The sequence below is a fragment of the Corvus cornix genome, chromosome 7, assembly GCF_000738735.6.
Source record: "Corvus cornix cornix isolate S_Up_H32 chromosome 7, ASM73873v5, whole genome shotgun sequence".
Lineage (NCBI taxonomy): Eukaryota > Metazoa > Chordata > Aves > Passeriformes > Corvidae > Corvus > Corvus cornix.
The window spans coordinates 14,232,812-14,259,867 of record NC_046337.1 but is presented as its reverse complement, the minus strand read 5'-3'; the positions used below and the strand labels follow the sequence as shown (position 1 = coordinate 14,259,867).

General features: G+C 41.5%; 1 protein-coding gene across 4 annotated transcripts; it reads left to right on the top strand.

The window, feature by feature from the left end:
* The first annotated feature begins 1,580 nt into the window (after nucleotides 1-1,580).
* LOC104693991 (cytochrome P450 27C1) lies at nucleotides 1,581-27,056 on the top strand. Of its 4 annotated transcripts, none has more exons than XR_002047308.2 (9): nucleotides 1,581-2,155; nucleotides 6,714-6,904; nucleotides 8,559-8,758; nucleotides 10,547-10,756; nucleotides 12,038-12,201; nucleotides 20,461-20,627; nucleotides 21,387-21,465; nucleotides 21,839-22,005; nucleotides 22,148-22,238. XR_002047308.2 is itself a non-coding variant. In XM_010406978.4 (9 exons), exons 1-9 carry the CDS (start codon nucleotides 1,832-1,834, stop codon nucleotides 24,929-24,931), a joined length of 1,656 nt encoding a protein of 551 aa, XP_010405280.1. In that variant the 5' UTR covers nucleotides 1,581-1,831; the 3' UTR covers nucleotides 24,932-27,056. The 4 variants fall into 4 exon arrangements, 2 of the variants coding, with proteins under 2 accessions (XP_010405280.1, XP_010405281.1); XM_010406978.4 differs by lacking the exon at nucleotides 21,839-22,005 and adding an exon at nucleotides 24,815-27,056 and having other exon boundaries at nucleotides 22,148-22,351; XM_010406979.4 differs by lacking the exon at nucleotides 21,839-22,005 and adding an exon at nucleotides 24,815-27,056 and having other exon boundaries at nucleotides 2,068-2,155; nucleotides 6,787-6,904; nucleotides 22,148-22,351.

Here is a 27,056-nt window from a genome sequence, read left to right as displayed (position 1 = left end):
ACTGCAGAGCAGGGCAGCCATTGACTTCTTGCTGTTGCCTCAAGGCCATGGATGCAAAGAATTTGACAGCATGTGCTGCATGAACTTAAGTGATCATTCAGAATCAATTCAGAAAGTATCAGCTGCTTACTAAGCAGCTACAGCAGCACGATGAGGGTGATTGGTGGGGCATGTTTCCATGGATCGACAACCTCAGCTTCGGGGTATAGCTTAAAAGTTTGGTAATGTATGGCACAGTTATCTTTGGTGTGTTTTTATTATTTGTGATATACATCCCATGTGTTTTATCTTGTGTGCAACGAATGATTGATAGTAGCCTTAAGATAATGGCTTTATGAGTACAGGTTGTTTCAGCAAGAGAACACACAAACAAAGAAGAGAGAGATGCTACAGATAGGCAAAGCCTTACAGAACAAGGGTCCTGTGGCCTTTGTAAAATTATGGCTGACTCCTTGTGATGCCTTAGGTTTTAACTTCCATCTTTTTCAAATCCTGTACTGCCTGGTGTGTAACTGCAGTTTCTTGTAGCCTGTTCACTTCTGCTCTCTCATGCTAGGTAGACATAAAAAGCCTCTCCAGGCCTGCTTTCCAAGGACACCCAGACCGTCCTAGGCCCAAAAAGTATAAACCAAAAGCCTCTAAAGGGGGGGACAAGCTTGGGGAAACTACATGTGATAAATGAGTGAATGATAAATGCTGTCTTTCACACATATGATTTTTAACATTTATAAGTGATGATGTATTACATAGAAATAGCGTGAAGTTAGTAAGGTAAATTGTAGTTAAGTAGAAACGAGATTAACGTAAATTATAACTTCAAAATAGTTGTAATATGTTAAGAAATGTATTAATAAACACATGGTAATAAATGTCTTTTGAGCTGAGAAACTACAGAGCCAGGAACCAAGACATCTTAGAGAAACAAAGAAGATAAACCGCATGCATCCCAGGAAGATGTTATCTCATCAAAGCCCTCACCTCCCAAGGAAACTGTCAGCTACAAATTAGGCTAGAGACTGGGGAGGCAGGAGGCACCGGAGAGAGGGTGCCTGTCTTCAATTCTGAAACTATCCAGAGGACCGAGGCGGCGTCGTGCTGGGGGAAGGGGCAGAAACCGGAGGGGGGGGAAGTTGAGTGAAGTGTAAATTCCTTTCTGGGTTAATGAATATGTAACAGTTAAAGAGAGTACTTAAGTCCACAGTAAAATGAATGGAGTGCACCTCTGGCAATATTGCCAAGCACCCCAGCTCTGTGATTTCCCTTTGTTCTACTAATAAATGTTCAATACTATATTGCTAAAAAATTTAGCTTTTGTACTCATTTTCTTCATACATCATTAACTGAAGCTTTAATCGGAGAATTAACCCTGATATGCAAATGAACCAAACTTATAAGAAGAAGAACTTGCCGTCCATCTTGGGGTCTTATTCTTGTTTAGTCTGTTTTAGGTGGCATCTTCAGGCATCACTTGTACTTCAGCTAAGTAGAAAAGGATTCTGGGACTGACTCAGCTGGAACAGAGGTAGAAAACAAGTTACGTAACCTCAAAAAACAAGTTATATAACCGTCACATGCTCACATCATGGCTTATGGTGGTTGGTTGAATTATATTTGTTGTCCTTTGAAAATATGTAACTTACAAAGGCCTAACTGCTTAAAGAGGCCTGATTTGTGGCAATAAAGAGCACCCTTTTGCATCTGCCTGAGGACTCTGCTCGCTTCTTATCCCCACAGAGAAGTGCTGCTTTTACAAGTTAAAGCAGGCACTGAAGAAAGAGCAACCAGAAAAGCAGCTGCAGGAGCAAACTGGACCCTTCTGAAATTAAAAAGCATGTCGTTCTTCACCAGAGTTTTGACGATGAAATGCAAGCAGACGCTTGAATGTGAGAGGACTTACTTTTACCAGGCACTTTTAGCCAGCAGCAGGTTTCCCGGGCTGTCCCGGCTCTGCAGCAGCCAGTCCCTGCAGATGAGGAGCAGCCCGCGGCCAGCGGCGGGGAACAAAGGCGAAGGGCGCGGAGCGGAGCTGCTGGAGCCTCCCCCGGGCCGCCTGGGCAGGGTGAAGAGCCTGCACGAAATGCCCGGACCCAACACCCTCTATAACCTCTACGAGTTCTTCTGGAAGGACGGCTTCGGCCGCATTCATGAAATCCAGGTACAGCTCACTCGGCTACTTAATGCTTTAATCACGCCAGGATTACTTATACCTTTCCTTTCCTCCCCTCCCCTCCTAAACACCGGTGAATCGCCGGCTTAGCAGCACCGCAGCTGGGCATCGCCGCGCCGCCTTCCCGCTGGGGAGAGGCAGGATTCAGGGGATCCCCCACTCCAGTTCCCGCAGCACCGGAGGCTCCGGCAGTTTTGTTTCGCAGGGGATCCCCGACCCCGGCTCCCCGTGCCCGGTGCCCGCGAGCGCTCCCCGCTAATCTTTGTGCGCGTTTTGAACCGCTGGGGAGGTGCCTCAGGCTGAAAGAGGGGGAAAAAAAGGAAAAAAAAAAAAAAGGTATCATTTATTTATTTTTAAGTGGGCTGCTTCACAAGCTTGCAGAGGGCTTATTTTTGGCAGGCAGGGCTGGGAAGCGTGGGCTTTCCCGGAATCTTAGACCGTAGCACCCACCCGTGCCGTGAGGCTGTGCCGGCACCCGGGGCCGCCCCAGCCCTGCCGCGGCTGAGGCGCCACCGCCGCTGCCCTTCCCTCAGCCCGGCCCGGCGCTGCTCCGCTGTGTTCAGAGACCATTTTGTCTCTCCTACCCCGGCCTCCCCTTACATAAACACACTTTGCCTGTATCAATCCCCTGACGGGGCGGAAGATGCGCCGGGCCCCGCTGCCGTCAGCGCTGTCCGCCCCCGTCCCTTCGGCAGGAGGCGGGCGGTTTGAACCTCTCCGGGGGTGAGGGACAGGCCCGGGAGTGGCGGCGACTGGCGCTGCCGGCCCTGCCGCCCCCTCCCCGGCCGCCACACTGGCGCGGGGGAGGGGAGCGGGTGGCGGGAAGCGGGGCCGGATGGCGGCGTGAGGGGAGGCAAGGGGGGAGGGCGGCTCTGTCACCTGGCGGGTGGCGGTGCTGAAGTGGGGGGAGGCGGTCGAGGGAGCCAGAGCCCGGGTGGGGCTTGAGAAGCGTTCTGTGGTCTGGGCACCTCTGCTGCTGTGGTGTCCCGCGGGCCGCGGCGGGTCCCCTCCGTCGGTCGCACCTGGTGGGGGTGGGTGAGGCGCGTTATCCCTGCGTGGCACGGCGGGAGCTGGGTGGACAAGGATCCTCCTTCTCTGTGCAGCGCCTCGGGGATGCTGGCATGGGCAGCACTCTTACCGTAAGGCTGTCGCTATCCAGAGATGAATTGTTTTGGTTGCTTGCCAAACATGTGGGTTTCATTCCTGAAAAGCCACAGTGCATCTCCTGGGGCCCTTTCCCTGTGTAGTCCAAGCTATTTTAAAGGAAGCACTTGAGTATAAGGGAGTAAAGAGGTGTGTTTCACCCTTTTGCAGCTGTGGATCCATAACGCTTTCCACCGGCAGTGCAGATCTCGTTGAGAATACCTCAAATGGCGGATTTATTATTTTGCTTTTTTTAGTGATCTTTCCCAAATCGCTAGGAAGAAATTCACAGTCAGCCCCAAGAGGTTTGCTGCCTGAAAATTATTGAAATTTCAGAAAGAAAGAGAAAGGGAGATAAAAACAGAAAAGGGAAACTAAAGAAAACAGAACTTTTAAGTGGTTTGAGAATCAAAACTCGAAAGTTAAGATTTACAAAGGTCCTAAAAACACCAGAAAGAGGCAGGAGTCAGGAAAAAAAAGAATTGCATAAGTTGCTTAGTTTTGTCCAGCTTTGTTATATTTACCATTTAGATTTTTAAGAAGAAATGTTAGGGTGTATGCTGTGTTCCATGGCACCGAAACAACATTGCTGATGATGAATTTGATTGCTTGCTAACCAAGACATGCATATGAAACTTGAAGACAACTAAAGCTTTTTTCTTTTTTTTCTCTAACTCTGTGGTGGTGTACAGAATTGGAGAGGTACTCATCATATTTTCATAACACTAAAAAAGATGTTACCATTGGTTTCAAGTTCTTTCCCTGTCAAAACAGTGAAAATTATTCAAAATAATAAAAAGAATGTAAGACATCCTAAATAGTGTATGCTTTTTGCTACCACTAGCTGATATGGGTATTTCTTTCTTTAGTGAATATTATTCCTAGAAAGGAAAGTGTGAGGAAGGATAAGGAGAAGTTGCAATATAATACCAGTATTTATTCTGCTTAGAGTCTCAAAAATCACAAGATGCCCTGTTTGCCTACACATAGAATGGAAGCAGGCATTAACTGGAATAATAACAGTCTGTTAAATTTAACAATACAGTGAATGTCAGGAATGAATTCATACCAAACCCTTTGGTAACCAGCACAGCTACTTAAACATTGTCCTTCAGTGCATGCAAATATTTGTGCGCTATATGCAGAAGGTGTGGGGAAGCCGAGCACTTTTTCACAAAGGAGGTTCTGTTCTCAGTAACACGGTTCCAGTTAGTCCTGGCCAAAGTAGTAATGCCTACTGCAATTAAGATGAAGGGAAAGTATTTTTAATTTGATGGGGTTAGATCTCTTTTGTCTCATCAGTGCTATGCAAGGATGAAGAAAAGAAAGGTGAGGAGGGAGGGATTTGGATGCTGGCAGTTTGAATTTATGGTGTGTGAAAGAATGACTGGCATGAGAGTGGTATGTGAAACACTAGAGTGGAACATTTTCAAGGTTTGGAACAAGGGAAAGGAAAACCCATGTTATGATGGAAAATATGGAAAAAGAAATCCTGGGCATTTTTTAATATGTGAAATGTATAGACTGATGTTCATTCTATTGAAAGAAAAAAATGTCCAAATACTTTGTGTCTGTCCATTTCTGGTTTAAAACTAGTATTTAATTTATTGATTGGATAGCTTGTCACTTGATTTATTTTCTGTTGAAGTTCATTGTCCCATGTAAACCTCACCATCAGTGAAAAAAAAACCAAGCTGCTCTATAAATAGCAACATTTGTTGAACCTGTTTTTCTGTATTCCCCTCACTCCATTGATTTTTCCTTGCTGCACTCCTTTCCCAACTCATGTCTTCCTTTAAAGGCATATAATCTCAAAGTTATTATCTCCAAGTTCAGTATCCCTAAAATATCTCCAAGGCAAGAGATACTCTGGATTTTGGGAGTGCTTGTTCATACATTGCTCTCCCTGTGGTGTTGGTTAGGAGCAGACCAAGCAGAAAGGACAGCAGTTGAGTCCTGCTGTAGCATTTCCCTCAGCAGGATGACTGTGTGTCTCATGAATCCAGACAATGACTTTTGAAAATGGTAAGAATATCGTTGTGGGAGACCTTTAGAACTTCAGTCTAAGTTGGCCATTGTGTTCCAAAAGTAGTTGAGAGGTGACTGGCAGAGACCACAACTGCAGAACTCATGGCTTATTTGGAAACTACACAAAAAGTGTTACATTTTTTATATGCACTTGGTATCATATTCTGAAGAGTGATTCATGTGTCTTAAACTGTTGGCAATTAAACAATTCATCTCTGTAACTAAGATTGAATAAAATATATTTCACATAAGTTAATCTTGGGTCAATACTAGACTTTCACAAGTGTAGTTGGTGTCAACCACCTTTGGTTTATATTCAGCATAACTCTGTGTGCAGATGTCTTTGGATTAGAATGTAGGTAACGTGTCAAAGTTAAGCTTTGGTCAGTTTACGTCTTAATACTTTAAGCAGAAATAAAGGCTTTAGAACTGATTACGTTTTAATAATGTCTTTTTAATAACTGCTTTGCAGTTTTGGTGTGTTTTTTTCCCCTCTGAAATGAGGAGGTACCTCAACTCCAAGTGGATTTCTAAGAGTTGAGAATTTCACTTCATGACCATGTCAGAATGAAATTTATTTGAAATAATCAGTAAGGTTTAATGGGACAGTGATAGTGCATTCTGACTGGAAAACTTTTTGGGTTGGTTTTGTTTGTTTTAATATATATACATAGTTTAATGTTTTCCAATCTTCTTTATTAATTTCCAATCCTCTTGCTTGCCTTCAGCTTGAATCACATGATTTGTGGATCAACCACTCAATAAACCTCACTGCAAGAATAAGACCCCACCTTTTTCCTTCTTTTGCAGAATTATCATACGTCTCTCTCAAGTTCACTGCTGACAAGTCTGTTCCAAAATGCAGTTTTTCACTAGGCTGTTGTGCTGTCATTGTTCTTGGTTAGGTGTAAGAAACTTACACGTAGCTTTTCTATAAGCAATTAAATGGTAGAGTAAGTAGTGATTTACAAAAGATATTAAATCTTTGTATTATGCTGTTAATTTAACCCTATATGCTTTCACGTTTTTAATTTTTGCAGACATTCTTTCTAACCTGTTTGATCTGAAGGGATGTATTTTTAAGTGCACCAGGTCCTTTCATCTTCTCAGTGTTTGGTTTCACTCACACTCTGTGCCTTAGAGCTTTTGGTCTTTTCAGTCAGGAGTCCTGAACTGTGTGACCTCTCTTCCTTGTGAATATTTCACTGTAATGCTTAGATGCTTCTCCTGACATTTCAAACTATTCCTTAACTGGAAGGCTGGAGATAAAATTTGAGATGTGAGAGATTGTGTATGACAAATTGTCAGTTTCCTTTTGTGATAGTTTTCCTTAGTAATACTTGACTTCTGTTTCTCTTTGTTGGTGATGCTGTAGCAAAAGCACACTCAGGAATATGGAAAGATCTTCAAGTCTCGCTTTGGTCCCCAGTTTGTTGTATCCATTGCAGATCGAGACATGGTTGCTCAAGTCCTCCGAGCAGAAGGCAGAGCACCACAAAGAGCCAACATGGAATCCTGGCAGGAGTACAGAGATTTACGGGGGAAATCCACGGGACTCATTTCTGCGTAAGTGTTGTTACTCCTCCACTTGCCTTGTTTTCTTGTATAAGTTCAGTGATTTTCTGAAGGACTGCACAGGTCATCTGGGAAATCAGGCTGTTCTGTGTGGGGAAATCTGTGTGTCTAGTGGGGGGAAGTGAGTAGGTATTTGTGGTGAATGCTGTGAATTTGTCTGTTCTGCTGTGAAGTTTCAAAGGGATGGTAATGATGTGTAGTTGAACTACACTACAAAGTGAGCTACTTTGCATGAATACAGTCTTTGGGAATGTTGATAAACAGGAGTTGTCTGAGCTGCCTCACTTACCTGCAAGCAGTTTTACAGACTAGAGCTTACTATCTTTGGCACTGCACTGCATGAATGTGGGTTTATTGCATCAGTTCTAGACTGTTCCATCTGGTTGGCAGTGTGCTGTGCGGAATTGTTGGCTCAGATTGGTTTTGGCTTTATTGTCCACCGAAGTGCCCCCTCAGTAGACTAATGTAGAGATGGTGAATTCACACCATAGTGCATCCCCATACAGATATTTTTGAATCTGGCTGATTCCAGAGGAGTTATCTGTCTGTTCAGCTTGTATAACCTGGCAGAGCCTGTGGGTGTGGTTAATTCCCACTGGGACCTACTCACAGTCCCCACTGACATAGGATGTTTATTTAGAGGGAAGATAATTTCCTGAGTCATGGACAGTCTGTTTTTTCATGGTAGCAAAAGGCTTTATATATTGCACTGTAGACTCAAATCTTAAGCTGCAGTTGAGACTCAAACTAACAGTTCCTTGATACTTAATAGAAAGAGATCTTAAATCAGGAGACTCAGAAAACACCTGTTAAAGAGATCAAATTTTTCTGCTGGCCAGTAAGTTTCTGTGCCTTGCAATGGCATTGCTCTAGGTAAAAAAAGTAATGGGAAATATGATAATTTAAAATAAACATTTAAAAGATAATTTCCCGTTTTCATAAGGAATTGAAAGATATCCCTGGAATCACTGTTCCCAAATACTCAGCTCATATTGAGCATTTAGATACTGCAATTCAGATTTTTAGTCTTCAGCACAAAGGTTTCCAAGCATAGCTCATCTAAAGCAGAATCTGTAGCTCTAAGTTGTTTCTCTACAGGTAGGTCTTCTCTCTTATTACTTTGATGGTTTAGAATTGGGGTAGCTGAAAGTGATGTATCGGTAATGGGATTTATGGTACCAGCTCAAGCTGTTGATTTGTCAGATCTGAATGTGATACCTTTATTTGGTAATTAAGTACTGATTCTGCGTACAAGCAGTTTTGCAGACTACCCATTCAAATACTTATTTAAAATAATTTTAATAGAATATTCTACTAATTTCTTGCATTAGCTACTACTAACAGACTAACATAGGGACACTTGTCAAATTCAGAGCACTGAGTGGGCAAGTTCTGTCACTCAACCCAGAGATTGACTTACACCTGAACATACATGTTGCAACACTGAAATTTAATGAGGATGTGCAAAAAATGCAGAATAAAATTGTAGGAGCATAATACAAAATATACATTATCATGATTTTCATTTTACCTACTTGCTTTCATATGACATGAAAAATTGCAAACGGTTTGGTTGCAGAGCTTTTACTCAACTGATGATTGTTAAGGAAAACTATGTATAGATATTATTGATAATTTTTTCTAGGGAGGGGGAGCAATGGCTAAAAATGAGAAGTGTACTGAGCCAAAAAATTCTGAAACCCAAAGATGTAGCTGTTTACTCTGAAGGAGTCAATGAAGTTATCGCAGACTTAATTAAAAGAATCCACAGCCTCAGAAGTCAAGAGGAAGATGGAGAAACGGTGACCAATGTTAACAAACTTTTCTTCAAGTATTCAATGGAAGGTAAGCTTGGGCTGGATCTGTAAAGAAAAGCAGCGTGGTTGTGGTTAGGCATTTCTGTCAAATGACTGTGCCCCATTGTGATTAATCTGAAAAGGGAAGTTTGATATTCTGCATTCGTGTGTCTTCCTCGTTAGTGCAGTGGGTATCAGTAGAATTCCTTTGCAGAGTCCAAAGACCTGATACCTTGTATTAAGGAGCAATTCCCATGGAAAAGCTGGTGTATAGGTGAAATGTTCAAGCAAGGCCTTGAACAGTCTCAGTACTCTGTATTTCTGTATTGATTTCTCAAGAATAAGGGTGCTGACCTTCTAACAGGTGACTTCTAAGACATGTTAATTTCACAATATACCAGCCAAATTCCAATGGGGAATCCCCATGTGATGTATCTAAATTCAGTTCATAGCTTAATGTGGGAAAAGACACTGCTTTTCCCTGCTTATGCATGCCAAATGAGGGATTGTTATGCTTGCCTTAATATCATCTGCTACTGGCTACCATTAATGAGGGAATGCTGAATGGAACCCTGGCCTGAGCCTGGTTGGCATTTCCTGTGTTCTTACAGAAATCTCTTGGTGATGTTTATTTCATGTATTTCTTTAACTGACTGCTTACAACCCCATCTTGTTATATGTAATACCTTTTAAAAACATTGGTACTCTTTGCTGACAGGCAGCTGAGTAATTTGGGATTTGAAGAATTTCCAAATTGCTCACTTACGAAGATGTATCAAATTGCTGGCTGTCTGCTTGGTCTGTTTCACATTAATAGTGTCTAAAAATGGCATTTAACTACCAGTTTATGGAATTTCAAACTGTGAGCTTACAGATTCACTATAACTGATGGGTCAGTGTAAATTCTTCACATTCTTTTAGTTTTTCATTTATAACTTGTGCCTGGCACACACTTGTTTTCTATATGACTTGCTGTTTATTTAACTTACACTGTAACTCTTTGGGAACCAATATGTAAGATTTCTTCAAAAGGACCATTTAAGCAGCAAGAGGAGGTATAAGAACTAGCAGTTTCTGAAAGAGGCACAAAAAAAATAAAAGGCACAGAAAAATATCTTCCCAGGGAGGAAAATTAGGGAAGGAAGATTGAGTTGAAAATAACCAAATTTTAAAATAATTTTTGTCAGTAAAGATAATTTCTAGTGGGGGTGCCTGCAGTACTGCATAAAAACATCTGTGAAAATTACAGCAAGTCACAACAAGAGACAGTCAACATCATCACTTGCAACAGTGTCACGCTTGCTGTTTTTCAGGGCTGGGTGGAGTATGGTGTGTGCAGTAAAAGCACTGTCTGGAGTGCAAGCTTTCTATCCATTTATACAGATTCAGTATTCATTTGCTACCAGCTGATGGCAGACACAGCCACTGGTGGAAACTCCTGCATTGTCACCAGTTATCAGAAATGTCTTTGGACTTGCGTGTCCCTGTGGGTTCAAAGGCCAGCAGGGCAGGCTCAGGATTTGTAGTGCAATGTAAAACACAGCAAACAGGCTGGAGGCTGCTCTACTTCTGATGGAATTCCTGTCTGTCTTCTCATGCTGAGCATTACTGACATAGCAACTACTCTCTTGCTACATTGTTTAGCTGGGCTATTTTACTGCGTTTCGAATTTCTGTTCTATCTGTTCCCCAACTGAAGTAGTAATAATAACAACAACAACAATAATAATAATAATAATTTCTTGTAAGGTAGTTAAATTTTCTGTTAGTTAATTCCTTAAATTATTAATACGTAGTGATGCATATGTATAGCCAATTCTTTGATTTTTTACGTGCAGGTGTGGCGACTATTCTGTACGAATGTCGGTTGGGCTGCCTGGAAAACAACGTCCCACAGCAGACTGTTGAATATATTGAGGCTCTGGAATTGATGTTTAGCATGTTTAAGACCACTATGTATGCAGGTGCTATTCCCAAATGGCTTCGTCCACTTATTCCAAAACCCTGGAGAGAGTTCTGCAGATCCTGGGATGGACTCTTCAAATTTAGTAAGACTTAGTAGTAGAAAAGTTCAGCTGTATTTGTGCAGGTTCTGTGCGTGTTTGAATGGGATAAGCTGCATTTCTCTTCTAAAATTGTAAGAAGACATTGTGGCAGAAGTTTCATATTAAATGCAGGCTGGACAGGGGAACTGTTTTAAAAAATATTCTACTGAAAACAAATTTTACCAGTACATTTCAAAACTCTCCTTTTTTATACTGCTCTTTCTTTATTTATTTTCATCTGTTTCAGTACCCACTTGTCACTCCAGGTCCAAGTTCTTTGCCAAGGTTTTATCTTAAGCCACTTCAATTTTAATGACGGTAGTTTCATTGACTTCAGCAAAATTTTAGTTAAGCACCCTGACAAATAATCACCACTAAAACTGACTAGAAAGTTAATAAACTAGGCTCTGGCAATTAATTAAACATGTTTAAAATTTTATTTATATATATATACAAGTTGACATCGAAGTACATTGATGTACTACAATATGGGGGTTTTTGGTAAATAAAACATTCCAGGCTGCTTTATGAATCAGCTTTCATGTACGTTCATGTAAGTAGGCAGAAGGAGTTGTCTTTGCAATTTTTTTTAATGTTCTTGAGTGTTAAAAAAACCTGAATCCTTTTTCTCTCTCAAATATTAGAAAGCTGCATGCATTTTCAGTTTTTTGTAAGCTCATTCTGTGAGTCATTAACTTTCTGAGGAACTTTTCTCCTCTTAATCCATTGTTTGACCAAAGATGCTGTTTGCAGTCACTAAGGTATACATGGAACTGTGGGTGAAATTGCTCAGCGTGTCATTCACTGAAGTTTTTCAATTTTTGTTACTACTTGATGCTCCTCATCTTTGTCCTCAGAGTAATTAAGTTCTGTGGCTTTGACCTTCTGGTTGCTGCTAGCATCTTGTAGCAGCCTCTCTGTGCTGGGTTGCAGCATGTTCTGCAGAGTTCACCACTTCTTGCAGAGTCATCAGAAAAAAAAGCCAGGTGGGTGTAAGAACTTGGCCTCGAGCTTCCCTGGAGAAAAGGGAAAACTGGAGTCTCTTGTGTCCTTTCTTTGTGCTCAGCATTCTCATGCTGTGAGCTTCCAAGGTTCCTGTCAGCTCAATCTTTCTTTGCCATGAGTACCCAAGGACCTCCACCACCACTCTAAGACCTTTTCCATGAGAAAAGAGAATTTTTTTCCTCTGGATGTGCAGTGTAGCATAAGTGAGCAATGTGATTACTGAATGAAACCAGCAGAAAAATAAAAATGGAGGCTTAACAATTATTTTGAATCCCAAAGGTCAAATCCATGTTGACAACAAATTGAAGGCTATTCAGTCTCAGCTTGACCAAGGAGAAGTAGTGAATGGTGGGCTACTTACAGACCTCCTAGGGCGTAAGGAACTTACTTTGGAAGAGATCTATGCCAACATGACTGAAATGCTTCTGGCAGGAGTGGACACAGTAAGCTTGTTACCATTTTTCTTGTGCATAGCTGTTTTCATAAACCAGTATCACTAGCAGCTCTCTTCAGGGGGGTTATGTTGTTTATAAGGATGTCATTTTTAACACATTTAAGCCTTGATGCCTTTAAAGTGATACAAAATATTTCCTGTACTGTGTAATCTCTCCACTGGAATGAAGTCAGTGTTCTGTTCTAGCTGTGGTTTGCAGGAAGGAACCCATCACTTGGGAGTCTGTTCCACAGACTTATTAAACAGATAAAATAGCAATTGTCTTTACATTCAGCTTGTATTTTACACATTTTCTTTTACTAGTTTGTTTATCAGGTTGGTGTTTGTGCTACTTTAGGTAGACCACAATAGAAAAGTTAGCTGAAAGGTAGTGTGAAAAAAATTGATCAACAAGCTCCTATGTAGAGTTTGGTAAAGGATTTTCATGTGTGGCTAATTAAATCAATTGGGACGCACATTATGGATCAGATACCTGATTTCTGCTGGAATCCATTAGGAGGGGGATGTTAGGCCAGCAATGATGTGGGTAAGGCATAAGTTCACTCTACCCCTGCTTCTGCTGGCAGCATAGAGTCATGCTGAGGCAAAGAGCTGTGGTAAGGGTTCAGGACTAATGGGGCTGGTGCATCCAATATGTTAACATCTAGGAATGTGTCTTAAGTGTCTCTTATTCTTTATTCTTCTGCTTTGCCATATAGATCATTTGAAGAAACATTAATGTCATGTGTATATCTTCCCCTCCTCTTACTCCTATCATATGAAATCAGTGTAACTCAGTACTGACTGTAGCATGACAATCAGAAGAATAAGGAAAGATGAGTTATTGTATATACAATGTATACAGAGTTATATGTATCAATGAACGCTGCTATTATAGTGATTGTAATGGAACAAAATTTTAAAAGAAATTATATTAATTTGATAAAGAAAGTGCTATGTAGAACTTTAATAGTCATACAGTAGAAAAGCTTAAAATAAGTAAAAAAGTAAAATGTTCTTAAAGAAAATTAAAACTCCCTGGATAATTGAATTCAGAATTTTTTGTTGTTGTTTTAAGGAAGTTTTTAACATTTCTTGAGAAAACAAAAAAACCCCAACAGTATCACTTTTGAATTCCAAAATAAGGAGCATATGTAAATCTTTATGTCCTGAATATTATTCCATTGGTTAAATATCCCAAGGGCTTATGACTTTGCAGAGCTTTTGATGTTTGGTTAAGAAAAGCAGTTATTCATCCCATCAATTTTCTAATTTTTCGGACCATTAATTTTCCATTTTTAGTGTGTGACAGTTTTTTCCTTGGAATGGAAAATGTAACCCCCTTCCATCTAAATTATTATAATTTTGAAATTAAGGAGCTTTCAGGCAAAGATATGAGAAATAGGAATAACAGTTCTTTATTAATATATAGATAACAAGGCAAACAAACAGCAGTAACTACGGCAGTAACAGCAAACAGAAGCACAAACCCAGTCCCAGCCTTCTCGGCTGTCAGGTCCTTTCCCCTCGGGTGCAGTTCCGCTCGCAGCCGGCAGGGGCGCTGGCGGCTCCCGGTGAGCAGGGCAGGTGCGATGGTTCCCCCGCGGCTGCAGGGGGCGCTCCGGAGCGAGCTCGGGGAGCACGCAGTAATGGCGGCTTGGGATCCTGGGGAGGGATGGAACAAAGGCTTCACAAACCCCCTGGGCAGCCGATCCCGGTGTCCGGCCGGACCCTCGGGAGCAGCAGGCTGGAGCATCAGGGAGGAGCACAAATCCGGGGTGGTAGATGAGATGTATCAAACTCTGGAGCTGCAGTGGGAACCCCAGGACATCTGGGCAGGCAGGGGGTGCGGAGCTACAGTGTAGCGAAGGCTTGAAGCAATGGCGGGGGCAGGGCAGCCACGGCCCAGCTCCTAGCAGGGCAGGGAAAGGGGGGCTTGGGATCCCAGGATTTTCTCCTGAGGGACCCCAGCAGATGGTGAAAAAGTCCCTCTTTTAGTGAGGTAGGGTGTTAAATAGGGTCCCAGTGCAATGGCTGCTCCAGCGAACAAGCTCCACTCATGGTAGAAGGAAGGCAGCAGAAGGCAGAACCCCGCAGTGGTGATGAATTCTCCCCACAGTGACCACATCCTCTCTCCCCTCCAAACGCTGAGAGGGCAAGAGAACTAGGGGCTGCACCCAATCCCTTTTTCCCAGTTCAAATCTCATGGCATCTCTGCCCTAGATGAGAAAACCCCAGGTAAAAGAGAGCAGTCAGCTGGACCTATCCTGCTGTGGCCAGGTCTTTTGTCTCTCTGAAGTATCCAGCCCTTACTGTCTCCTGGCAACACATATGGGGAAAATTCTTTAGGAGAAAAAGAAAAACAAAAGGAGAACTCCTAAAACCCCAACATTGTCCACCCTGCATTTTTCCCATATTAGCATATTACATCAAACTTAAACCTTTAAACTATATACATACATGCATTACCCCAATTATATACATATGTACATGCAGATACTGATACAAGTACAGTGCCATGGGTAGTTCACCCTAAAACAAGGTCCCTTTGAGATATGCATCGGGTCTCTCCATCCTTTTGCATCACCCACCAGGTGCAACCTGGTCCCTGAGCGAAGACAACCCCACGGATGGGTCTGTCTTTGCTCGAGGCAGAATGAACCCAAACAGTTTTTCCAAGCATACCTTTCATGTGCACCACTGGAACCTTATCCCCGTCTGTTGTTTGTAGGGGTTTGGATTGGGTAGGGCCTGCTCGGCTGGTGGAGCCTCGGTTGTTAACTAACCAGGTGGCTCTCACTAAATGCACCTCCCAGTTTTTGAAAGTCCCCCCGCCCACTGCCTTCAATGTGGTTTTAAGCAGTCCATTACACCGCTCAACCTTCCCAGCTGCTGGTGCATAGTAAGGGATGTGGTACACCCATTCAATGCCATGTTCTCTAGCCCAGATGTTTATAAGGCTGTTCTTGAAATGAGTCCCATTCTCAGACTCAATTCTCTCAGGGGTTCCATGCCTCCAAAGGACTTGCTTTTCAAGGCCCAGGATGGTGTTCTGGGCAGTAGCATGAGGCACAGGATAGGTCTCCAGCCATCCAGTGGTGGCTTCTACCATTATGAGCACATAGCGCTTGCCTTGGCGGGTTTGAGGCAGTGTGATGTAATCAATCTCCCAGGCCTCCCCATACTTGTATTTGGACCATCGCCCACCATACCACAGAGGCTTCACCTGCTTGGCCTGCTTGATCGCAGCGCATGTCTCACAATCATGGATCACCTGGGAGATACTGTCCAGGGTTAAATCCAGCCCTCGGTCTCGTGCTCACTTATAGGTGGCATCTCTGCCCTGATGGCCTGAGGCATCATGGGCCCATTGAGCTAGGAACAACTCTCCCTTGTGTTTCCAATCCAAGTCTATCTGGGACACCTCTATTTTCACAGCTTGATCTACCTGTTCGTTGTTACGCTGTTCTTCATTAGCCTGACTCTTAGGGACATGGGCATCTATATTGATGGACTTTCATGGGTAGCTTCTCTACCTGAGTGGCAATGCCTTTCCACTCATCAGCAGCCCAGATTGGTTTTCCTCTATGCTGCCAGTTGGCCTTCTTCCACCTTTCCAGGCAACCCCATAGAGCATTGGCTACCATCCATGAATCAGTGTAGAGGTAGAGCTTTGGCCACTTCTCTCTTTCAGCAATGTCCAGAGCTAACTGGACGGCTTTGAGTTCAGTGAGTTGGCTCAATCCACCTTCTCCCTCAGTAGCTTGTGCAACTTGTCGTGTGGGGCTCCATACAGTGGCTTTCCATTTCTGGCTAGCAGCTACAATTCAGCAGGAACCATCAGTGAAGAGGGCATATCATCTTTCACTCTCCTTCTCACTCAGCTCGTTATATGGTGGGGCTTCCTTGGCACATGTCAGTTACTCCTCCTCTTCTTCAGAAGATAATCCAAAAGCCTCACCTTCTGGCCAGTTTGTAATTATTTCCAAGATCCCAGGGCAATTTGGGTTTCCAATATGGGCGTTCTGTGTGATGAGGGCAATCCATTTGCTCCAAGTGGCATTGGTGGCGTGATGCATGGAAGGAATCTTTCCCTTGAACATCCAACCCAGCACTGGTAGTCAGGGTGCCAGGAGGAGCTGTGCCTCTGTGCCAATTACTTCTGAGGCAGCTTGGACTCCTTCATAAGCTGCCAAGATTTCCTTCTCTGTTGGGGTGTAGTTGGCTTCGGACCCTCTGTATCTTCGGCTCCAGAATCCCAGTGGTTGACCCCGAGTCTCACCAGGCACCTTCTGCCAAAGGTTCCAGGACAGACCATGGCTCCCGGCTGCAGATTAGAGCACGTTCTTCACCTCTGGTCCTGTCCTGACTGGGCCAAGGGCTACCGCATGAGCAATTTCCTGCTTGATCTGGACGAAGGCTTGCTGCTGTTCAGGGCCCCAGTGGAAATCGTTCTTGTGGGTAACCAGGTAAAGAGGGCTCACAATCTGGCTGTACTCAGGAATGTGCCTTCTCCAAAAACCTATGGCACCTAGGAAAGCCTGTGTTTCCTTCTTGTTGGTCGGTGGAGACATCGCAATGATCTTACTGATGACCTCAGTGGGAATCTGACGTCGTCCATCTTGCCACTTTACTCCCAGGAACTGGATCTCCTGGGCAGGTCCCTTGACTTTGCTCCTTTTGATGGCAAAGCCAGCTTCCAGGAGAATCTGGATGATTTTCTCCCCTTTCTCAAATACCTCCGTTGCCGTGTTCCCCCACACAATGATGTCATCAATGTACTGCAGATATTCTAGAGCCTCGCCCTTTTCCAGTGCAGCCTGGATCAGTCCATGGCAGATGGTGGGACTGTGCTTCCACCCCTGGGGCAGTCGGTTCCAGGTGTACTGCATGCCCCTCCAGGAGAAGGCGAACTGAGGCCTGCACTCTGGTGCCAAAGGAATGGAGAAAAATGCATTAGCAATGTCAACAGTGGCGTACCACTTCGCTGCTTTGGACTCCAGCTCGTACTGGAGCTCCAACATGTCCGGCACAGCAGCGCTCAATGGTAGAGCCATGACAGTCCACAGTCAATCTCCACTCTCCATCTGACTTGTGCACAGGCCAGATGGGGCTGTTGAAGGGTGAGTGGGCCTTGCTGACCATCCCTTGGCTCTCCAGCTCACAGATGGATGGGGATCACAGCATCTCGATTTGTCCGATACTGCTGGTGATGCACTGTCAAGGTGGCAATTGGCACTTGTTGCTCTTGCACCTTCAGGAGCCCAGCTGCAGAAGGATTCTCTGATAGTCCAGGCAAGGTGTTCAATTGCCTAATGCCCTCTGCCTCCACAGCAGCAATCCCAAAAGCCCACCTGAGTCCTTTTGGGTCTTTGTAATAGCTGTTCTGAAGGAAGTCTATGCCCAGAATACATGGGGCCCCTGGGCCAGTCACAATGGGATGTTTTTGCCACTCCTTCCCAGTCAGGCTCACCTCCGCTTCCAATAGGTTCAACTGCTGTGATCCCTGGTCACCCCAGCAATAGAAACAGGTTCTGCCCCCACGTGTCCCAATGGCATTAGGGTACACTGTGCACCAGTATCAACCAATTTCTTCGTATTTCTGATGTGCTGGGCCATTGGATCCACATCATCCAAAAGATCTGATTTGTTAGAATTGAAAAAGAAGGCCCGGTGGCTCCGGCGGGGGGAGAAATTGCAGTCCAAAACCAATGTGGTTGATAAGAGCAAGCTCCGTTTATTAGCAATCCAGAGGCACTTATATAGTATACCAGCTTGTTAACTCTTAAGTGGCTTAAAACTTATCAAAGCGCATTTCTGCTTCTACCTAATTGGACTTACATTGGCAAGCTTCTACAGTTATGTTATGATTAAAAGAATTCAGAGTTCACCTCCCCTCTCCAGGTCTTATCTGCACAGCTGTACATCTTCAAAACTCCCTCTTTGTTTCCCAGGCCTTTTTCTCATGCAGAGTTTTTGCTTGTACAGTCCTTTTATTGATCCCAATAATTCTATTTTGCAACACTGATTCTCCCGTGCCTTTTCATGGCTAGAGGAAGGACCCTTCTAGCCCTGGTTATCATTCCCTCCCTGGCCATACTTGCTAGAGGTAAATAAAATGCTAAACAGAGTAGGCCTATCAGAAACACTTGGCTAGTATCTAGAGGAAATATAAACCCTTCAAAAGCTGGTGGGGTAGGCCTAAAGAACTGGTTGAAGGGTTGGGAGAAAACTTACCCTGGTGTTATTTCCTCACAGAAGGTACCACTTTTAATGTAACCCCAAAAAACATGCACTTAGTGTGTGATAGCCCTTTATCCATGTACCCACATTCTGGAGGAAGTTAAAAGCCCATGAATTCTTCACTTCATTGACCCATAGTGCAAACTGGGTAACAGCCACAGTGGCCTTAGTCATAGGAACCATGTTTAGATAAGGAGGTGCAAAGGGGAGAAACAACCACGTGCCACCCGAACCAGGGTAAGCTAGACCACATGGTGCTGCCTAATGAGGTTTCAATGTTCAGCACACAAAAATGAGGTTATCCAGGATCTGTTATTCCTTTTTCACTGTTTTCTCCCAATGCCCTCGAGCCCCACATTGGGTGCCAAGATCTGTCTTGGTTTGAAAGACAGGTGTCTGCCACGGAAGGCAGAAGCCTCCCTTGGAATGGAAAATGTTACCCCCTTCCATCTAAATTGTTATAATTTTGAAATTAAGGGGCTTTCAGGCAAAGGTATGAGAAATAGGAATAACAGTTCTTTATTAATATATAGATAACAAGGCAAACAAACAGCAGTAACTACGGCAGTAACAGCAAACAGAAGCACAAACCCAGTGCCAGCCTTCTCGGCTGTCGGGCCCTTTCCCCTCGGGTGCAGTTCCGCTCGCAGCCGGCAGGGGCGCTGGCGGCTCCCGGTGAGCAGGGCAGGTGCGATGGTTCCCCCGCGGCTGCAGGGGGCGCTCCGGAGCGAGCTCGGGGAGCACGCAGTAATGGCGGCTTGGGATCCTGGGGAGGGATGGAACAAAGGCTTCACAAACCCCCTGGGCAGCCGATCCCGGTGTCCGGCCGGACCCTCGGGAGCAGCAGGCTGGAGCATCAGGGAGGAGCACAAATCCGGGGTGGTAGATGAGATGTATCAAACTCTGGAGCTGCAGTGGGAACCCCAGGACATCTGGGCAGGCAGGGGGTGCGGAGCTACAGTGTAGCGAAGGCTTGAAGCAATGGCGGGGGCAGGGCAGCCACGGCCCAGCTCCTAGCAGGGCAGGGAAAGGGGGGCTTGGGATCCCAGGATTTTCTCCTGAGGGACCCCAGCAGATGGTGAAAAAGTCCCTCTTTTAGTGAGGTAGGGTGTTAAATAGGGTCCCAGTGCAATGGCTGCTCCAGCGAACAAGCTCCACTCATGGTAGAAGGAAGGCAGCAGAAGGCAGAACCCCACAGTGGTGATGAATTCTCCCCACAGTGACCACATCCTCTCTCCCCTCCAAACGCTGAGAGGGCAAGAGAACTAGGGGCTGCACCCAATCCCTTTTTCCCAGTTCAAATCTCATGGCATCTCTGCCCTAGATGAGAAAACCCCAGGTAAAAGAGAGCAGTCAGCTGGACCTATCCTGCTGTGGCCAGGTCTTTTGTCTCTCTGAAGTATCCAGCCCTTACTGTCTCCTGGCAACACATATGGGGAAAATTCTTTAGGAGAAAAAGAAAAACAAAAGGAGAACTCCTAAAACCCCCGACATAGTGATGTAGCATTGCTTACCAAAGGATAAAATATAATCTTAGCAGAGATTATATCTGCTCTGTTCTGTGGATGCTATGAGGGGACCACCATATGCTTAAAAGGGTTTGGAAATGTTCTGAGTAGTATTTTGTTGTCTTGTTTCCTGTGAAGTGTTTTTATTGGAAGGAAAGGTGAAATGCATATTGAAAACTAACAACTAACTTAATCCATTACTGTTTAGAGTGTTTATGTTTCAATATTGTTTACATAATTGGGTTTGCATTTGGTTTGTCTGTTGATTTTATATTTCATTGGGAAAATATCAACATGGATTGTTTTGATATGTGGTGGACTTTTAGATGGAAAAGGGATGAAGGAGGGGATGTTGAAGTCTGGCAACATCCCACAGAATCCAGATGTGAATCATTGCCAGTCTGTTTCATAACTTTAAACATATAAAACACATAGTTGAAAGCCGATTGTTTTTCTTGGCTTGAAATTATTTTTAGTCTTGTTGGCCTTCATGATGATGATTGTGGTTTCTTCCTTAGACTTCTTTTACTTTGTCCTGGGCAATATACTTGTTGGCGAAGCACCCAGAGGTTCAGCAACGTGTTTATGAGGAAATAGTCAATAAGATGAGGAAAGATCAAGTTCCAGTTGCTGACGATGTCCCAAAATTGCCTTTGATTAGGGCTGTCCTGAAAGAAACCTTGAGGTAAGTAGCAGACAACTGAAAGATTTAATTCCATGTTATTCTAATGGATTTTGAGTCAGTTCTAGCATTTTTATTTAATTGTTGCTACTGCTATTTGCAGCTTCTACTTTTATTTCTTGTAGCAGTATTGTGTCCAAGGATACTCAAGCAGTGAATAAGATAGATTATATAATGTTAATGTTTCTCAGTGGTATCACACATGTATGGCATGTCTGTTAAGGTCCGGAATCGAAGGCTTGATTTTTTCCCTTTAGTCTGTATGATGAAATGTAAAAACCTCCTCCCCCCACTGGTACTTTGCAGTGCCACATCAATAATTTTAAGCTTCTTGATTTAAATTAAAGGCATGTGACATCCTTCTTTTAATATGTTTATACTGAATGTTCATCATGAGGTGAGGAGAGTAAGAGGATTTAAAGAAGGCATCAATAAGGCTTTTTCGGCTTTAGCAGTAGTGCTAAAATGTCTCCAGGTTGACCACCTAACTTTGTGCTTGTACATATGTAAAGCAAATAAATGCATAGACCAAATAACTCAACCTTCAGTTACAATAAATAACTTCTCTCAGATGATGTTCATATTCTCACAGATGATTCAAAGTCCTTGAAGCTCCAAGGTGTTCTGTACTTTCAAAAAACATTTTTGCTGTGAATGGATATGGCATTCATGCTGCATATTTGTGAATGCAAATTGGAATCTAAACTTTTAAAAATTGTATTAGTTATTACTGTTGAACTTCAGATAAATATTTCTCTCTAGGTTATATCCAGTATTGCCAGGAAATGGAAGAGTGACCCAAAAAGACTTGATCATTGGAGGATACTTGATACCTAAAGGGGTAGGTTCTGTTGCAGTCCTCTGCAGAGAGCAGTTTAATTTGTGTGTGAAATATGATCTGCTACAACATGTACACACTTCATTGATTTTAAAAGATTTCACCACGCTAGAACATTAAGAGGAAAGTATTTCAGTAATACCCATTTATATGCCACAAATGGATGCTATGATTGACTTGTTGCTGTTGTTTTGATATTTTTTTATTTGGGTCCTCACCGGCAAATGAAATTTATCATCATGACTTATTCTTAATATTCTTGAGGGTGGCGTCTATTAATAACATCTCTGTGTAAATCGTACAATTCAATTAAAAAAGCATGAATTTCATTATTCTTGCAGTTTTCTAATTCTTTGTCTGTTAATTCCCTTTGTAGAGTTTCTTCCTTTTTCGCGTAGCAACTTCATGAAACAATTCCCAATACTTGTGACTTTTGTTCCCATCTCCTTCCCCACTGCATCTTCTCTAATGTATCCAGCAAGATTGAGAACAATTTGAAGATTATTTCCTTTGACCAGTTGAGAAAGGGATTTGATTTTTGAGGTATCCTTTTGTCTTTAGAATTACTCAAAGATACTTAATTTTTATCACCTCTTATTGCAGAAATTACAGTAATTGCAAGTGCTTTTAAATTTTGTTATGTGCATTGGATTTAGCTAAACATAAATGTCATTTCTTTCCTTAGACTCAACTGGCACTTTGTCATTATGCTACTTCATACAGTGAAGAAAATTTCTCAGAGGCGAATGAGTTCCGACCTGAGCGCTGGCTGAGAAAAGATAATTTGGACAGAGTAGACAACTTTGGCTCCATCCCCTTTGGTTATGGCATTCGAAGTTGTGTAGGAAAAAGAATTGCAGAGCTGGAAATCCATCTTGCACTGATTCAGGTTAGAACTATGTGACAGCATTTCAAGAAGAAAAGTGAATTGGTATTATTTTTTTTATGTATGCCATTTCTGGATACCCTACAGTGCTCAAAACCTTTGTTTTGGACTATTGTCTAATGTACTCATCCTACAAAGACTTGGAAAATTGAAAATAATCATGCTTGAAATGTAGCATAGTACTTAAACTACATTGTAGATGGTAGAGTACACATGATGGTAAAGGTAAGTTTGTTAGGGAAATATATGGATTTGGTACAGAAGGCTTTTGTAAGAAAATCAGAGGTGTTCCTTAATGTATATTAGAATGGTTACCTGCTCAGTTTCTATTTTTTGGTTAGAAGAATTCAGAACTTTCAAAGATGTAAAATAGATTTTATATCTTTGTACTGATCACAGTGTGATGACAAATAGTAGAATTTTTCTGTGTTCTGTGCTTTTCTGTCTCTTCTTGTTCTTTCTTCTAACTCATTATCATTTTAGATACACATAATTCATAGTTATATAAATAGTTGGTACATATTGATATATATTGGTTTTGATTGGTTCATATAATAAAGAAAACATTCCCAACAGCTACTACATTTTTTGTCATTTACAAGACCCCCTTCAGCTCAAATAATGAGTCCAGATTGTGCAATCAAATCTCAAAGATTTGGTAACTATTTATAGTTACTTAACTATAAAAATTTTTAGATCCATTTTACGTATTCAAAGCAAAGCTTGACTGAATTTGTCTTTGTATTTCCTTCAGGAAATTTCTAGCGCAATCTCTGAACAATTAGCACCTGTCTTTTGAACCTGAGAGTGAGAGAGCTCCCAGGGGGCTGGGTTAAAAAACATGCTTCCATCTTTTTGAGAAAGAGGCTCGAGGAAGCAATGGAGAACCTGCTTTGTTTTCTGGACAGAAACTAGAACAAACCAGCACATAACCTATTTACAAACATTGAGATGATATTTAAGTGATTTAAAATTAGAAACACATAGAGCTCATCAAAGAGAAATTGTTTCAGACCAGTCTGATTTCCTTCTTTGACTTGATCGCTTACCTAATATGGGGGTATAAAGTAAGTCATGTACTCTGACTTCAGGAAGTATTTTCACACGTCCTGTATGTTTTTCTCTATATTAAATTAATAAAATTTGTTCCACATGGAAGTGTCCATAAATTGCATGCACAGCTGGTTGGAAAAAGGAAATAGCTGGAGGTAGTAGCTATCAAATATTTGCTGTTGAACTTGGGAAAGCATTTAATTAAAATTCTATAAAAGTCTGTCCTGCATTTGATTTAGGCATTTTCATGATGGCATTTATTTTCATTTAGGCATTTCATTAATAGTATTTTCATTGACAGTGTAAGTGATGGATTAGAGAATACTTTTACAGTTTGCATGGGATACCAAGCTGATGTGAATTAAGTTAAAATCAGGGGATGTAAATATAGAATTATGAAAAAAAAAAAAAGGAGAAATGTTCCAGAAGCAGCACAAAATTATTCACTAATGACAGTTGCAAGTTAGTGCCCTTGAGAAGAAATAAATGCATAAATACAAATTTATGAACAACTGTCTGGGTAATATTAGTACCATAGGAACATACTGGAGGGATATAGTAAAAAATCAGTCAATTCTGACAAGGCAATGTGATTCTAGATTATATTTGCAGCATTAGCAAGCATTTTGTATGTCAGAAAGATGAGCTAAATTACTCAGTCTTGCCAAACACTGATGCATCCTCACTAAGCAGTGATAAACAGCCATCCCTGCACACTGCATTTTAAGGACAATATAGGCAAATTCAAGGAAATTTGGAAGACAAAGAGAATAACAAGAAGGACTTAAAAAAGAGAAAAGTTAGATAACATTTTTGTCAAACATCTGACTCTGAAAAAGGCAGTTATATATAGGAAAATAATGCATTGGTCATCAGTCATACTAGGAGAAGGATAAGAGATAATTACTTAATTTATAGAAAAAAGTGTTTGAGATTTATTATTAGGAAAAGTTGAGGATGTTGCAGTATTTCCCTCTTGAAGGTGTAAAAGTAGATAGCTGAGGTATTTTTTGTTCAGAAAAATGTGTCTGATGGGATTGGGACTCCTATTGCTTTCTTAATAATTTCACATATTGATTGATATTAAAGGAAGTGAAATCAAAAACACATAGAGAGGAACCTCACAAGGTTTGAAAGAGACCTTAGTTTCTTTGATAGTTCAGACTGTTTAATCTGGAAGTTCTTCAGAAAGGACTTGCTCAGTCCTCCCTCAGTCAGAGGAGGAAGATTTTGAACTATAATCTTTACCTTGTAATACCTTATTTTATTTTCCTGGATGGGAATCATAGCACTTAAACTCTGCAGAACTGGCAATGCAAATTTTGCTTGTGACAGTCTCTTCTCTTTTTTAAAGGCTAATCTTCATCAGTAATTTTGCAGTTTTTCTAATACTTGTCCTGTTTATGTTCACAGCTACTTCAGAATTTTGAAATCAAGATGTCTTCCAAAACAGAACCAGTTCATGCCAAAACTCATGGACTTTTGACTCCTGGAAACTCCATCAATGTGAGATTTTCTGACAGAAAATGAAACTCAAATGTTTTGGAAGTACTTTTGCAATTTTCATGGAAACAGGTTTGCATTTTGTGGAAGTTTAAAACATGTTTGTTCTCTGGTTTCTAGGTATTTGACAATATCATGAAGTATTATGTTCTGCCTTAGTTCTAGCAGTACATAACAGCAGTTACCTCTCCTGTAACAGCTAATTACACATATGAAAATATATACCAAAAAAAAAAAAATCCTTCTTGCACTGAGGATCTCCTTTTATCTGGGAGAATTCCTAGTAATAACAACACATGCATTGAAAAAGCCAACCAAAAGTAAATTCAGACATGTCAGTATCATTCAGTGGTTTTGTTACACTGCTACTCAGTGACTGTATTTGAGAGCAAGGGGATTACTGTATATGTGAAAATTAGCTGCATGTATAAGTTTGTATTCTCCTGTTTCTTTTCCTCCAGTGTTTTTTAAAAGTTTCCATGTAACACTGATTTTTTTTAAATCTGTAAAAACATTTACTCTGCATGTATTAAAAAAAAAAAATCCAGTAATATGAAAAGCAAGGATAGAAAAAATACAACTTATGTCACATTGTTTAGACTTGAAATACAGAACATATGCAAATTTATCTAAACTTAATCCCCATAAAATGTTTCTATATAGTTAAAAAAAATTAAAAGTCTTAAAAATGAAAGTTTAAATATCACATTGGAGAGCTTGAAGCCAGGCATTGTTCTCATCACCAAAGCACAAGCCACTGTCACTGTTCTAGCTAATATGCCGAACCCAAATGTAAATATTAAAAGGAGGTAGTTGTTACATTTTTATCATTTAATTAAAATGCTACTTTTATTCATAGTTCTTCAACAGTAAGAACTGGAAACTTCCCATTTTAACTTGCTGAACCCATAGGCAAATACAAAGTTCTGTAGGATGGAAATGTGACTACTGAAGTATTCAGAGAGATTTTTTTACTGTCTAGTGCCTAACAGAAAGTGTGGGCATCTGGAAATTTGGGATTGGTTTTTGGGGGGTTGTTTTGTCTGTTTGGTTGGTTTTTAAATGCTATTATTTTTCCTATGACAGCCAACAGAAAATTCTCTTTTGCATGATACTTTGGATAACTTTAGTATCACTGCACTAACCTTACATTCTCATTTTTGAGAGAAACCTTGTACCTTGTGTCCATGTTATGCCTTGAATGGTGCTCAAACCTGCATATCCTAATATGATACATATGTAATTATGTATCATTAACTGTTTACATGTCAGGCTCTGACTGTTGTTAGGGAGGTAGTTTACATACTGACAATCATAAATATTTCAGCAAAGTTAGCAAAAGTTTTGCATTTTAAAATTACAACATTTTTCTTTGTTTGTCTAGCCTTTGGAAGCCAAAGACAGGTTAGAAATTAAATACCACACTGTAGTTTTAATGGTATACATGAAATTTCACATAGCTAGCTACTACAGTCACATTGTTGTGGTATTTTGTTCCTTTTTGTGGTGCCTTTTCAAGGTTTAGACAAAAGAAAAACAAAATTGATCTGATCTATGAGAGGATTAAATGCTTACATAAGGACTTTAAAATGTTATTCTTGTATTGAGCATATATGTGTACTGTAAGAAAACCAGGTATTCTGTTTGGGAGTATTTTCCTTGAACAAATTTGCCTTCTGAATTTTCCAGGTCTTCCAATTATTCTATCTTTTTTTTTTTTTTTCTTTCCCATTGTTATTTTCAATTGTCTCCATCTTAAATCAAATGAAGAGATTTGTATTTGCCAGAGCCAGCTGACATCCCGAAGGAGATGTTTTTCAAACATCTGTTTAAAAGTCTATGGACTGAGTATTTGACTCCATACCTCTGCCTGGTTTTGTTGACTTGTTGAATCCAAATTTGGATGCCATATGGTGCCTTTCTTTTGCTTTGTCACAGCATCATTAGAAACACCAGCCACTGCTATGTTGCAGTACATCTGTTACTTGGTATCAGTCCCTAAGTAATACATCACTGTAGAAGATGGAAGAGACATTCTAAAATACTTTTTATAGCATTTGAGTCTTTTCATGAAAACAGCCAGTATTTTTTTCTAATAGAGCATCTATCCATGTAAGTTGTCTTTTATACATAATAAAATATTTGTACAGAA

Bases quoted from the DNA above. Each gene is read 5' to 3' on its own strand.
- LOC104693991 (XM_010406978.4), top strand. From the start codon at position 1,832: ATGTCGTTCTTCACCAGAGTTTTGACGATGAAATGCAAGCAGACGCTT. The intron at 2,156-6,713 runs GTACAGCTCACT...GTGATGCTGTAG, and splicing joins GCCGCATTCATGAAATCCAG to CAAAAGCACACTCAGGAATA. The intron at 22,352-24,814 runs GTTAGAACTATG...TTATGTTCACAG, and splicing joins TCCATCTTGCACTGATTCAG to CTACTTCAGAATTTTGAAAT.